Below are 14560 nucleotides of genomic sequence, written 5' to 3'. Positions count from 1 at the left end.
AGACTTAACTTCATTTACTTAATGGACGAGGAAGGAAATGATTTCTGAGGCTGAGACCCAAGCAGTCCCCAAGGACTCAGTTTCGACAGTGCATTTAAACTTCCTCGTGGGGATTTGCTCATTAGGATGGGAACTTGACCAAAGGCCCTTCAACATTTTATGTCTATAAAGGAAGTTTGAGGGTCACGACTTTTAAAAAGGTATTTGAGTGGGGCGGACTAGGATCACTTTGGGGTCCACGGTCTCTTTAAAGTTTGCAGGAAGCAGCTGGACATGGCGCACTTTGTGATACTCTGGTCTGGGGCCCCTCCTCGGAGGGGGGTGGGCAGCGAGACCTGTGGAAATCTCCCCCGGTCGGACTGGAAGCCCCGCATTCCTCTCCAGGGTTGGGGTTGCCACTCAGTGCTGTGAGATCCCACATAGCCTTTCCGGACGGTACTGGCCTCTTTGCCAGGCGCTCCTGATGGAAATGCAGCCACGCAGTGGGCAATGAAGCATTGTTGTAGAAAGGTGTGAATGTGACTGTTCCAAGCTGCCTCTTTCCAAGTGGTTCTGCACAGTGTTTTTTCTGAATGAAAAGTATGCAGCCCAGCTCATTCCTATCAGAGCCTGAGTCAAGTTTCTTGTAGGAAAGATGTCCAATTCCCGGATTACATGTCCTCACAGAATGCTTACCCGGCTCTCACGGTGCAGCTGTGAATCTGATTCTCTGCCGGTGTCTTACCCCGGCAGGCCACAAGCTCCACCAGCACAGGTTTGCCCATCCGCGTCTCCCCAGCCCCTCACACGGAGGGAGTCGGTGGTTGTCTTAGTCTGGGTTTTTACAAGGTGACCCTGGGATGAGGGTTTGATGGCAGGTAACTCATAGGAAACTGGTCCCAGGAGAAACAGGAGGGGGGAGCCACTGCAGAGGGGGAGGGGCCAAGTGTGGGGGTGGCGTCGGCCGCGCTGTGCGGAGGGCAGGTCAGCCTGATCCCGCAGGGGGCTCCTGAGTGTGAGCAGCTCCTCGGGGTTTGTCCGTAATGGGGTCAGGGGTATGGGGTTTTACCTGTGTGAAGTCAGCCGTTGGCCAGGCTTCTCACACGGCCGCCGGGAGGGAGCACAGCCGTGATGAAGGCCTGCCAGGAACCCGGGAATCCCCGTGCACCCGCTGCAGGGGCAGCGCACACCTGTGTCTTGTCCCGGTCCTCTTGGACGAGCCTTGAAGAGCAGGCTGCTGTCTAATGTGACGGTGCATGATTTCTGATGTGTTCTGGCACCAGGGGAAGATATTTGATCATCAGCTAATGCGGTGCCTCCACATGGCACTGGTATGGGCCTAGTTTACAATTCCCACAGCCAGAATGCTCTGAAATATGTGATCCTTAGCACATTCTTAATTTAGGGTGATTTCAAAGTGTGCATGAGACTTTATGCTTTGATGGCTCTTTCAGATCTACATGAATCACAGTCCTGATATGTGTGTGGGCAGTTTAGCTGGCATCCTGGCCAGCCTTCTTCCAGACCCCAGGGCCCTCATGTGTGAAGGGCTGATGTGCAAAGGTAGAAACCAGCCCCGGGAGTGAGCCGGCATCAGGGACACGGGGGGGCTGCCGATGGGACAATGACATCACTTATTCTCTGGGGCACTGGGTTCCTTGGCACTGGGCCAGCGAATGGAAAAACAGAACCGTTTGTTCCTCATTTTACTGGGGAACCAGGCCCGGTTTTGTAGGGTTTGGTGGTCTGACCCTGGCTTTATGGCATAACAGAGGGTTTCACTGGCTCAGGATGTATTTTTTGTCTTTAATTGAGGGGAAATACATATAAGAATGATCATTTGAACCATTTTAAAGGGTACAGTTCTTTGGCATTAGGGACAGTCAGAGCGAGCCCACCATTGCCATCTAATTCCAGAACTTTTCTCCTAAACTTCCACCCCGAGCCCTGACAGCCACTGATCAGTGCTCCATCTTTGTGGATTACCTGTTCTGGGCATTTCATGTAAACAGCTGCACACACTTGTGGCCTTTTGTGATGGCGTCTTTCACTTGGCCAAATGTTTCCAGTGTCATCCACGTTGGAGCAGGTGTTGGCGCTTTGTTCCTGCTGGGAACGCACCGTGGGGCAGCCACTGTGGAGAACGCCTGGCATTTCCTCAAAAAGTTAAACCTAGAATGGCCTTGAGACCAGAGATCCCACTCCTAGGTTTATACAGACAAGAATTGAAAGTAAATAATCAAAAAGTACTTGTACGTGAGTCTTCCCAGCAGCCCGATTCACAACGGCCAAGAGGTGGGAACAACCCCGTGACCAACAGCGGATGAGCTGGTAACAGAATGTGACACGTCCACACCACTGGTTCTCACTCTCCCCCTGGGTGACTTTCCCAGGGAGTCACCTGAGTCCAGACGCCAGCCCTTTCCGCCCACAGGACCCTGTCTTCATGTCCATCCGAGAGCCGCTTCCATTCATCAGTTTGTTCACGGATTCCTTCCAAAGTGTCTCTCAGGAGCGTGCTGTGGGCGTAGCCCAGCAGGTCTGTTCAGGGCTGGGCCGTGAAACCAGAGCACCTCAGAGGGGCTGGCACCTGCAGAGCTGGGGCACTGCTGCTGGGCTTGCCCTGCAGCCCCACGGCCCCCAACCAGAGACAAGAAGGAGACGCCTTTGCGTGGTGGGGGGGAGAGGGGACCTCCAGGGGCCACCACGTGCAGGAGTCAGGGGGTAGGAAAGAGCTGCTGGTGGTGGGGAGGGGGCTTTAAGGAACAAAGTGGGATTTGAGTCCAAATGAAATGGAAGCCACCACAGGGGTGTAGGCAGCGTAAGGTGGGGGTGAAGGGGGGTCAGGTGACATGACCCCAGGGTAGGATGGTACAGGAACCTGGGAGCAGGAAGACGGATCTGGACAGCGAGGGTGGCAGGGGAGGGCAGAGCAGTGAAGTGGCACTGCCCTCCCCACCCCCACTCCCAAACCCTAGGAGGGCAGGGCCAGGTCTCAGGCCCTCAGCAGGTGCTGGGAAGGTGGGCAGAGGTGCCAGTCGGGCAGTCCCAGAGTGGCTGCCACACCCCGTGGTTCTCTGGGGGCAGGATGGCAGAGAACAATGGCTGGACCCTGCGTCTGCCAGCTGGGACTGGACCCCGGGCCGGGGAGCTGTCTCCCAGCAGTAGCCTGAGGTCTTTTGGGTATTCTGAGCAGAGTGTCATTTGTAGGAGCAGGTTCCCAGGGCTGACCTGTCACCGGCTGCCGGATGTCCCCAGGAAGTGTGCACTGTGTGGACCTGCCGGCCTGTTGGGCGTCGCCATCTCGTCCTGGCGCTTCAGTGACAGCACTGGAGGAGCCGGGCCAGGCTGGGCCTGGGGAACAGCAGCCGATGAGGGGAAAGGGCAGCGTGCCATTGTTGGCCCTCAGTTGAGAGTTCTCAGCTACAAATCAACCACTGAGGAGCCAGGAGGAGGGAGTCCAGGCAGAGACAGAGTGTGGCCGAAAAGCTCACCTGAGTCATCAGGAACCCGACTTGGTAAACGCCCAGAGATATGCCTGTAACAGGATTATAAAGTTGAGATGTGCCTGGACGGGTTTCCCACGTGTAGGAGCGTGACTTGAGCATGGACACTTCTTTCCTTCTGGTTCTCAGATACTTGCTGAGCTCTTGCTGCGCCATCCTGGGCTCTGTTCCAGGGTCTGGGGAGGCAGTTACATGGGACCCACTCAGTCTCTGCTCTCATGCTCAAGCTGCCAAGATGGACATTAAACTAGTGAAAATACAAACCAATAGCAATTATAAACTGTACCGAAGATGCTGGTGGACACATAACAGGAAACCTACAGGTGTGCATGGAGGATGGGGCTGTGAGGAATGAATAGGAGTTCATCAGGGAAACGTGTTGCCTCCAGCAGGTTTTGCATGGCGGGCAGCCCAGTTGGGGGATGAGTGTGATGAGCAAAGAGAAAAAGAGACGGATATGACTGGAGTGTGGGGTGGAGGGGCGTGTGTGAGATAAGCCTAGGGAAGCAGAGACAAGGAATCTGGGGTCAAAGGTGGGGTTTTGTATTTCATCCTGTTGGGGGACAACCTCATCTTATATGTTGAGTTTAGAAGGTCAGGGTTGAGACCAGGTTTTGAAGACACTGGGCAGGATTATTTGTGTAAATTTATCCTGTAATGCTAAAAGCTCCTGATATATAATTTTATGGCTTATCATCTCTCTGAAATACTCAATTTTTTCTTCTCTGTAAAATAGGATCTTTCAGTAGTTGTCTCTCAAAACAGCTTTTAGTCTTTGCAAAGTCTCTGGGCTTCTTGCAAAATAATTTTTATAAGACTTTGCTTATGTGCAAACACAGAGTATCCTACCAAGTCCGGTAACAGCAAAGGACAATGCCGACAAGCAGTTCCCAGGTCCCACCTTCCTCCCCCACAGCCTGTCACCAGCATGCTTTAACTCCTGCTTCCAAGCTCTGCGCAGTGTCTTCAGACCCTCTTGATTTACAATTTGAGCTAATTTTCACTTGGAGAACTGGCCATATGTCTGGCAGGCACCAGCGACCATTGGCAGAATTATGGGGTTGATACTAAACAGATGGGCTCTCTAGTTAGATGTGCTGTTTTTTCCTTGATACACATGAGGAAAAAAGAAGCCACTTTAATAATGTCTTGATTTTTCCACTGGTGTCAGAGGCATAAATGACGCCTGTTTATCTAGTCTTCATTTCCTCAGCATTGCTGTGTAGGGAGCCTCAGACTGTTGGGAAGAGTTTGGAGACTTGGAAAATTTTGAGCCCCAACTTCTGCTAATAAGATCTTAGAGAATCTTATTATTTTTGGAATTGGGGCAAAGACTTATATATCCCCAAATAAACTGTCATTAACACCCCTTAGCAGGAGTACACGTAAACTGCTTAATCTAAGTTTGTTGGCTGCGATTTATGTCAGATTCCATTTGACAGCTTTTGTAGTTATTGCTCTCTGGGCACAAGGTGTACGTTGGGGTTGCCTGACCCATCTGTGTAGGAAAAGCTGGCTAACCAGCTGAATAGGGATGATGACTGCGGGACTTCTCAGAGCCTTGACTGTGGAAATAGGTGGTGGGCTCTTCAGGGAAGGCTTTTGTAAGCAGTGTTTTCCTGTCAGTCTTCATCCACAAAGCGGCTACCACGCTGGGGTTCCGTGGAACACAGTGTGGGAACTCTGGTGTCATGTGCCGATGGAGAGCTTTACACAGACAGCCTGGGTTCCAGAGCCAGTCCTGCCACTTGGCCAACTATGTGACTTTGCACATGGGCTCCCCCCATAGCCTCCACTGCCTAAATGTAAAATGGGGCTGAGAATTGAGAATGTATTCCCTGTCCCCTGGGGCACTAAAAAAATATGTTCTGCGTGTAAGCAGAGCTAGATTCTCTGTGTTCCAGGGGCCTCTTATTGACCGGAAGTTGGCCAAGCACTTGTCCTTCCTTCTCTGTGTGCTTAGCACCTCGACTAATGAGCAAGGGGGAGAAAGGAGATGCCATGTGTGTGAAGATGACGGGCCAGCACACAGCCTAGGATCGCAGTGATCCCCTGTATGAGGGGCGGAGATGACTCAGGTTGTGTTAATAACCACTGACCTGCACCTCCTTCTATCACAGGATCGATGTCTTTCACATCATTTATTCACCCACTCCTTCATTCATTCACTCCATGGCCAGGCTGTCCTGGGCACCACAGGAGGCGGGAGAGCCTGCTGCGGAGGCCCCCATTTCCTCTGTCCCTGAAAGGCTGTGGTTTTTCCAGCCCAGGAGCTGAAATCGATCCCAGGTTCTAATGGGTCAGCTCATGGAGCTCTAGGAAGAAGCCTGCAAAAATTCTGGGAGCAGAGTCCCAGGCCTTCAGGAGCTCTTTTCCCCATTTAAATAGATTCACCCTCTACCCCCACCCCTCCCTAAGCCACCCCAGCCGCCGGTTCCCTCCTCCTTCCTGGGCAGCATGGTTCTGTGGAGCGGCTCTCCCTTCCTGGGAAGCGTCTATGGGCGGCCCTCCTTCTGCTTGTTTTGATCAGCTCTCCCCAGATACCCTGCTCTTTAGTTGTTCTTCAAGAATTTCCCAGGAGGAGTGGAGAAGGTCAAACCAAGAATGCTTTTACACCTAAAAGGAGTTTAGAAAATTTGGTTTTGGAGGTTCAGACCCATCCTAGTGGTGGGTCTATTAAAATACCCAGCACTTGTCTCGTAGGCAGTTACCAAACTATACCTCTTGCAGCCTGGACGCAAGCCATTGGTCTTTTGACCCTAAATGCCACGATTTTACTGTGTGTTACTTTAATGATGCTTTCTGCCCCAGCCCTGGTTCTCCTCCCTCATCCTGTATCCACGACAACAGTGCCATTATCATCTGCTCTGTGTGGTCCAGCACAGGGGTTAGGATAAGGGCTTTTGGAGCAGATGTCCTGACCCCCAAGCTGACTCTGTCATTTTACCTGTGTGACCTGGGAAAATCATTTCACATCTCTGTGCCTCTATTTCTTCCTTGTAATGTGGGTGCTGAACAGTAACCTGTATCTTAGGGTCTTGATGGGAATGGAATGAACTAGTTCCTGTTAGGTGCTCAGGACAGAGCTTGTCACACAGTGCGTTGAGTAGCTGCTGTTGCTGATGACAGTGACAGTAAGACAAACCTCAGTGTTCTGGATTCTTCCCTATATGAAGATGCTCCACATGGGTTTGTCACCCAGCTCTACTCAGGATGCTGCCTCAGCAACATCTCTGGGTTCCTCCTTTCTTCTCTGCTGGCCCCAGCCTTTGCCCTGCCTTCCCTTCTCCCTGGGCCTCTCTGCCTTTCTCCTCATTCCCCTGTAGCCCACCATCCACACTGACACTGTGCGATCTTTTCCAAATGCTGATCTCGCACCAGGTCCCCAGTGACTCTCATGCCCTCAAGGCCCCTGTTGTGGCCACACACAGCTCTTCTTGGCCGGGCCTCAGCCTCCCCCTTTCTACTATTCCAGAAACCATGAGCTCCAGCCTCAGGGTTCTCGAATACACAGACACATGCCAGCAAATTAGTAATACTTAGGATAACACAGCGCTGCTATTTTTTCATTGATCAATATTAGTTTTAATTAAAAGATTCTCTTCTTACTTTGAGGCTATATTGGTAAAGATAATGGATGATGGTTTTGTGTAGGGGAATTTGTGTGTGTGTGCTGGTCATTAGTCAACATACATAGAAAATTGGTCATTTCTGTGTGGATCCCAATTTTACGTGTGGAAATTTTCCTCAGCTTCTGAACCTCAGAGACGGGGGAAATCAGTTTGTGTTCCTCCACATTATCCCCCATCTCCCGAACACCACACAGTGTCACGCTTTTATGGATTTGCACCTTTTATTCAATTCCTACTCAACCTTCAGTGCCCGATTCAAGCATTACTCCTGCCTCCAGTAGCCTTCTCAGAGGTTTCCTTCCTCCTGATTCGAAGAACTGTTTCCTCTGCTTTTGTGACCCTGTGTCTTGGCTCCTCCTGGGGATTGCAGGCACTTTGGTTTCCCCTGTGGCCAGCGAGCCCAGCAGGATGGGGGTATCCAGCATCCCTGGTTCTGCCTCATGCCTGGCATAGTGTTTTGTTCATGTAAGACTGCCAGGTGCATTCTTTGGGACAGGGGAGGGTCACCGAAGACAGGTGGGCTGCGCTTTGTTGGCCCATATTCTTATCTGCCTCTTTCATAGCTCATATCACTTTCTGAAGTCATCTCACTGTCTCCTGTTGGCTCTCCTCCTCCAAAGCAGGTGAGCTTCATGCAGGGAGACAGGATGTCAGTCACGTTTGCTGCTCCATCTCAAACTCAGAGCAGCCCTGGCACACCGCAGGCCTCCCAGTGCTTGGTGAATGCATTTGTGAATGAATGAATGAATGAATGAATGAATGAATGAAACGAACAAGCAAATAGTCGTGCTCCAATATTTTGTGGTACAGTGGGGCCTGTCTTCTCTACGAGGCCGGCCACTCAGCACGTGGCCCCTGGGGATCTTGAGGAAGGCCTTCCTTCCTTTGTGTTTTGGGGGAAGGTGTCCTGGCAAAGCGGAAGGACAGAGACAAGTCAGTAGATGGAAGACAAGGAAGCAGAAGTGTCCTGCCTCCCCAAGGGGCGGACAGCGGGGTCAGGACCAGGTCCCGGCTCCAGCACCGGCAGCCCCACGGCCCACATCCGCGGGCTGAGCATGCGCGTGTCTGAGCACCTCTGGGCGCCCGGCCCAGTGTGATGAGCAAGATGCCGCAGCTCCCGTTTTCATGGAGCTTCCTTTGGTCCAGTGGGAGGGACAGATGACGGCAGTAAACAGTACATCCCAGGATGACACCCGAGAGCCTTCGGAGCTAGGATGGAAGGGGCAGGTGTGAAGAAGGAGCCGGCTCTGCCCCAGTCATGGAGATCAGCCGTAAGCTCAGTGAGCTCGGCCGCGGCGTTAGTGTCCTTCACCTGCCTTGTTCTAGAACAGTGCCTGACGTGTAGGTCTGTGGGATCCATCCACAGGGGAGCTGGGTAGGGTCCTGGGGGACAAGTGCACCCAACACTGAGCCTGAGGGGGCACCGGAGGGGGTTGGAGTTGTCAAGGGACCCGCACCAGGGCCCCAGCCTGCTGCCCCCTCCATCACTGGGGGAGCTCGGGAGGCCTGCCACTGCCCTGAGGCTGCGCATTGTACCTCCTCACACAGATGTGGAGAAACAATTTTCGTTAATTAACTGCTAATGCCTCCCAGGTGACAGAGGTGCCCCTGGAACTTAGCACCACTGTGTTTCAGAGGCTAGAGGGATCTGCTAATGTGTTTGCACCTCTGGGAGTTCTCCCCAGTGTGGGAAGGAGGTTCCGCAGAGAGACACTGAGAGAATTCACAGGCTGGGGAGGAGCAAGGGGGACATACCCCCAGCCCTCCCTTCACTCTGTGGGCACACACGTGTGGGTGCCCACTCTTGTGGATGGATGTACGCATATGCACATATGCATGAGCCCACATTCACACCCACCCTCGAGTGTGTGGGGGCCACTCTGCCCAAGAGGACTCACACCCATCTCATGCCCACTCAGATCCCCAGGCACATGGTCAGTGACACATCCCTGTCCTCTGCTCTGGAGGTGGGTGATACGCGATCCCTTCACTGAATTCCCTGCCTGCAGTTTCTGCTCTTGGGTTGCAAGTTGCAGCCTTCACAAGCCCTCTCTGAAGGCCTTTCAGACTGCTGGAGCTTGCTGCGACCCGGCCTCGCGGGGCTTTGCACCCCTGATCACAGCAGCCCCCTGAAGAGTCGATTGCTCAGACTAAGGTGTCTGTCCTGGCTGAGCACTTGAATATTTGGTAAATGAACAAATCAGAGCTTCTGTGCTGAAGATCCCCAGAGGCTTCTGCTGAATTTTGAATCAAGTTCAAGTCCCAGGCTCTGGCCCCTGTCCTCCTCCCCAGCCACCTCAGTGGCCCTTGACCTCTTTCTTCCTGTCTGGGACCCTCCTGCCTGCCCCAGCCCCATCTACCCATCTGTGGCCCTGTTTGCAGTCAGCCCCCCACCCCCTGGCACACCAAGCAGGCCCTGGGTCACCCCTACCCATGTCTGTAAAGACCTTGAGCATATGGGTTCCCACCTCCCACGTGCCCAGCCTATTGCAGGCACTGGAGATTCAGCTGTAAACCAACTTTCAAAGACCCTTCCCGCACATCGGGGTTGGGGAGAGGAGAGGCGAAGGCTGTGGACAGCAGGCTGACAAGTAATCACCGTGCCTGTGTCCCAAGCAAGGCAAAGGTGAGGGTGAGGATGCGGGGGTGGGGGGACACCCAGCCTCTGTTAGTAAGTGACAGAGCTAGGTTGTGATCCCCACATGCCCGGTTCCAGCACCTATATTCTTAACTACACCATACTGGTTTCCATAAGATGCCAAAAATGTTAATGCATAGTAATGATGATAAAATGGGGCAGGGGAACGGGGGCGGAGATAAAGTGGGCAGGCGACCGGAAGCAGATCTTGGAGAGCTATAGAGGCTTGGTGATTAATTTGCATTTGGTCCTAAATGAGAACAGAAGCCCCTGGAACTTAGTACCGCTGTGTTTGAGAGGCTAGAGGGATTTGCTAACATGTTTGCACCTCCAGGAAGCCATAGGGAGTAAGCAGGAAAGTGATGGGGTTAGTTACATTTGTAAGAGGTTATGGGGAGGCTGATTAGAAGGCCCGTGTGGGCCTCTGGGGTGGAGATGCTCTTGGCCTGGGCCAGGGTCACAGTGACACAGGTGGCAAATGGAGGGATGCAAGGTCTGATTTATTCTATGTGCTGCTCCTTTTTGCTTTGGCTGCTGGGAGGCTCAGAGCTTCATTGTGCCTTCCTTGGGTGCCCATGTGGTGCCTCTAACCCCTAGAGATTACGGGCCTGTCCTGGCACCCCTTCCTCTGGATTTCTTGAGACACTCATTTTATCTCATTGGGTACGTGTGTTTCTGAAAGATGCTACCCATTCTTTGTGGAACAAGGGGAGGTGTGAACAGAGCAATGACATGCGTCATCGTCCCCACGCACATCTCTGGGAAGCTTCGTCTCCTTCTTCAAGCCAGTCTGCAGGCCTGGGAGGCCTGGGCAGTTCTTTTCCCTTTAGGATGGCCAACTTCCTGGGGTCACGTGGCATTGGCAGTCCTGTGCCCATCTGGTGCCTGTGGGCGGATGAGGGAAAGGCTAGGGTAGCAGCTGCCTCTGGGACAGAAGGGTGTCTGCATCCTGCCCGCCTGGTCTGTGGAGCCGGGGAGACGGTGGCAGGAGGGCCCTGTGATAGCCCTGGGGCTGCCCGGCTTGCCTGCTCCCTCGCCTGCACTTCCTGGTGGGTGCTGGGGTTCCAGCTGGAAGCAAGCTGGAGGAAGTCACTGTGTTAGGGTCTTACTGGTTTGCAGAACCTGCTGAGAGAAGTTCTCACACAGTCACTCCTGGGCTTGGCTTCACACGGTGCTGCCTTGTGAACCACCCACGGCTGCAGCCCCAGCCCCAGTTAAGGCTCGGGTACTAGGCTAGAGTGAGGCCCTGCTTGGCTGGGACGCTCCTGGTCCGTGCCTCTGGTTGGTGCCCCATCCACTAGGTCCTGCTCTGGGTGGTAAATTTATACTGGAAGCAGCATAGAGATAGCAGAGGGGTCTCTGGAGTCGGGCTGACCGGGGTCCTGCCCACCTGCAGCAGTTCCTGGCGCTGCCACAGTCAGCAGAATGACTCACTGCTCTGAGCCTCAGTATGCTCATCTGTAAAATGGATAACAATGACAGTCTCCACAGCATAGATTTACTATGGAGGTGAGCCAGCCCCGGAGAAAGCAGCAATTAACTGTCACAATAATTATTGTGTTCCTTGTGTGATGTAAATTATCATGAAAATTTCTACCACAGATAAATGCTACCATCTGCTAGCATGGTATATTAATCAGAGTGGCTATATAGTCTTAAAACATATATACTATTATTTTGCACAGATTGTAACATACTGTTAATGAATTGTGTATTATATATGTTTACTGATGGCTCCAGACTTCGCAGCCTCCCTGTGGTCACAGTGAATCTTCCTCCCCACCCTAGGTATCAGGGCTGTATTTTACCTTTATTTTACAGTTACTGAGGCTCAGAGGGCCCGAGTGGCTTGCCCAGGGGCCTTGGGCTACTGACAGTTACAGCCCATTAGAAGCCCAACCCTGGAGAGCTGCAGTGCTGCCAGCTGGGGCTGCTCCCCACTGGGGCACCCTTCACATGGGGCCCTGGGCTGGGCTGGGTGGTGAGCAGCCCATCACAGGCCCCTCTGTGGGCCTCCTTCTGCCAAGAACCCTGGTATTCTCTCAACTCCAGCCCTGCTTTTCTGGCATCTGTGGGTCTCTCTGGGGCTTCTTGACTCGGTATAGACTCGGGCTCCCAGCCCCTTCTCACCGGCAGCAGCAGGTGAATTAACCCCCTAAGTGGGGATTTGAACATGTGCTGACTGCAGGGGGGCCTCAGGGACTGGGCAATGGGTGTCCCAGTCAGGGTCCAGGCGCACTTGCCAGCAGCCGTATTGGGGAACACTGGCGGGTCTGTGAACTTCCACCCAAGTGACTTCGGGAGGTTAAGACTGAGAGGCTGTAGGGGTTCCAGGTCCTTGGCACTTAGAAAAAATGCCCCTTCCCTGTCCCAGGAAGGATTTGGGGCAACTTAGGCATGTTTTCTCAGTCCTATCTTGGAGATGGCTTGAAGCCTAGTCTAAGCTGTGCCTGTAGCTGGGGTCTGGGGCGAGCTGATGCTGGTCTGTTCCACACAGTTCTCCAACATTACCATTCTGTTAGTTGCATTTTGTTTTCTATTCTAACTAATCTCCTTTCTTAAAAAATAATACACATCTTGCACTACAAAATGGCCCATGGTATCATGCACATCTCCCTCTCTCCCAGGCTCCCAGTGGCATGTGTACCATTTCTTGAGGGTCCCACAGACATTTTCTCTGCATATCCCAGCATGGGCATGGCTGTGACCCCTTTTCTCACACTGGGAGCAGACCCTGTGTGATTTTGCATGCTGGTATTTTTTTAACCGAGCAGTTTACCTTGGCTAGGTTTCCCATCTGCACATACCGGTGTGCTTTATTTATTTCTGTCTCTGTACACGGGTCATTGAGGAGCAGGCCGATGACTTAGCCAGCGCCCTGTCGATGGGTGTGTAGTTTGTACCCCACACGGGCCTCTTGCATGGCAAGGGCAGTGCCATGAGCTTCCTTGGATGCCTGTCATGCACCCCACAGAATGTACAAAATGGCCTAGTTTTCTGAACAAGGAAGTGCCCCAAAGGAGAGCTGCTTCCCTTTGTCCATTCATGGACTTGCCCAGTCTGCAGCTGTTCCCTGAGGGGCACGGCCAGCTCTGCTGGGGCCCAAGACAGAGAGCGGAGCTGAGCGGGAGGGTAGGTACCCAGAGGCCTGTGTGCTGCCAGGATGAGTAGCTTCAGGAGCGTAGGGCAGGGGACAGGACCTCCACTGGGACGGGGAAGGTCGAGGCTCCTGCAGGAGGCCAGGCTTAGCTGAGTAGCTGAAGTTTACGAGGCAAAGCAGCAGCCAGGAGGGCGAACAGCACCCTCTTAAAGGGCATAGCATGAGCAAAGGTCCTGGGGTGGGAGATGCCTCATCAGGGAATCTGGTAAGTCTTCAAATAGCCATGGCCGAAGGCAAAGTCGGGTGGGGGCTTCCGGTGGGCTGGGTGCTGCAGGGGGGATGAGCGCACAGAAGGGAGACAGCACAAACTTGTGAGCTGACGTGTGCACCAAACTGGATGGGCCCCAGGGTCTCCGTTGCTCTGACCACGCTCTTGAGCTCCAGGCCTTGGAGAATCACTGGTGGCCCCTCAGGGTGAGGGGAGTCACCTCGGGTCCCCCAGGAGGCCTGTGGGATGGGCGATCACTGGAGCTCTCCCTGGGTTTTCCTCTTCCAGATGAGATGGACCAAACACCGCCCGCGCACCCCGAGCATCTGGTCTCAGGGATCCGCACTCCCCCCGTGAGGAGGAACAGCAAGCTGGCCACCCTGGGCAGGATCTTCAAACCCTGGAAATGGAGGAAAAAGAAGAACGAGAAACTGAAGCAGACGACGTCGGGTGAGTGCAGGGAGGGGAGGCCTGGTGTCCTGGTCACCGTGCTTTCCCGTTGCCACTGTGGGCTTCCCAGGCTCCACAGGGAGGGGCAGGCTGTGCTCCAGGTCAGCTCCACCACTGGCTCTTCCAGGTCCCACCTGGCTGGGGCAGATCAGCACCTGGCACGCTGGTAACCCACTCAGTGCCCAGGCCTGAGGGCACATGAGGCAGCGGGGACGCGTCAGAAATGCAGACCCCAGGTCAGTGCGGGCTGGCGGCTAATGAGCCCTTTGCCGACTGCACTCAGGCCACAAGCACACAGCCCTCCCGCACCTGGAGCCCGCGGTGACAGCACTGGGGCCAGGGCCCCTCCCCAGAGACTCGAGTTCAGGGGCCTGGGTCCCACCGCTGTGCCCAAGCACCCCCTGGGCGATTCAGAAGGCCTAAGCCCATAGTTTGGCCAACTGCCTTGGTACCTGGAGGCCTGTCTTCTTCCTGGAAGCCAGAGCCAGCCGCCCCGGCTCCTGAGCGCTTCCTGAAAGGGCCTCCTGGAAGCGCTCCTGTCCAGTGCCCTCCCACCAAAGGATCCAGAAGCTTCCCTCACTCACCTCCAGCTGCATCCTTACACCCTTCCGGTCCCAGTTCTGTGGGAATTCAGGTCGGGAGACTGAGCTCCCGCCCCCTTGAATCCATGCTGCCGGCTGCACCCATGTTACTGAACCATGGGATACATGGGGTGACAGCACGCCTGGCCATAATAGCCAGTAGCAACCAGGTAAATCCTCAAAACCACCCCTCTAGGCCAGAGCTCTTCCTGTGACCCTGCCCATCTCAGGGACAGGAAATGGGCTCAGAGAGGGCAAGCCTCTCCCAGGATCAAACAGTCAGCTGGGGTTTGAACCTTGGCCGCCTGGCTCAGGTCTGGCCCCTGGACGACAGGGTGTCCTTGCCCTGAGAAGCAAACCCAGGAGAGACGGTATCTCAGCTCCCAGGGGCCCCGCCACCGAGCCC

General features: G+C 54.0%; 1 protein-coding gene across 3 annotated transcripts in view; it reads left to right on the top strand.

The window, feature by feature from the left end:
• Positions 1-14560, top strand: part of PHACTR3 (phosphatase and actin regulator 3) — a 201721-nt gene that overhangs the window by 117734 nt on the left and 69427 nt on the right. For all 3 annotated transcript variants that reach the window (XM_073236391.1, XM_037006393.2, XM_073236392.1), the window contains exon 2: positions 13412-13573. In XM_073236391.1, the coding sequence (XP_073092492.1) occupies positions 13412-13573 (162 nt within the window). The remainder of the gene's footprint in view (positions 1-13411; positions 13574-14560) is intronic.

The sequence above is a fragment of the Manis javanica genome, chromosome 5 (assembly GCF_040802235.1).
Source record: "Manis javanica isolate MJ-LG chromosome 5, MJ_LKY, whole genome shotgun sequence".
Classification (NCBI taxonomy): Eukaryota; Metazoa; Chordata; class Mammalia; order Pholidota; family Manidae; genus Manis; species Manis javanica.
This window is presented reverse-complemented; position numbering and strand designations above follow the sequence as displayed.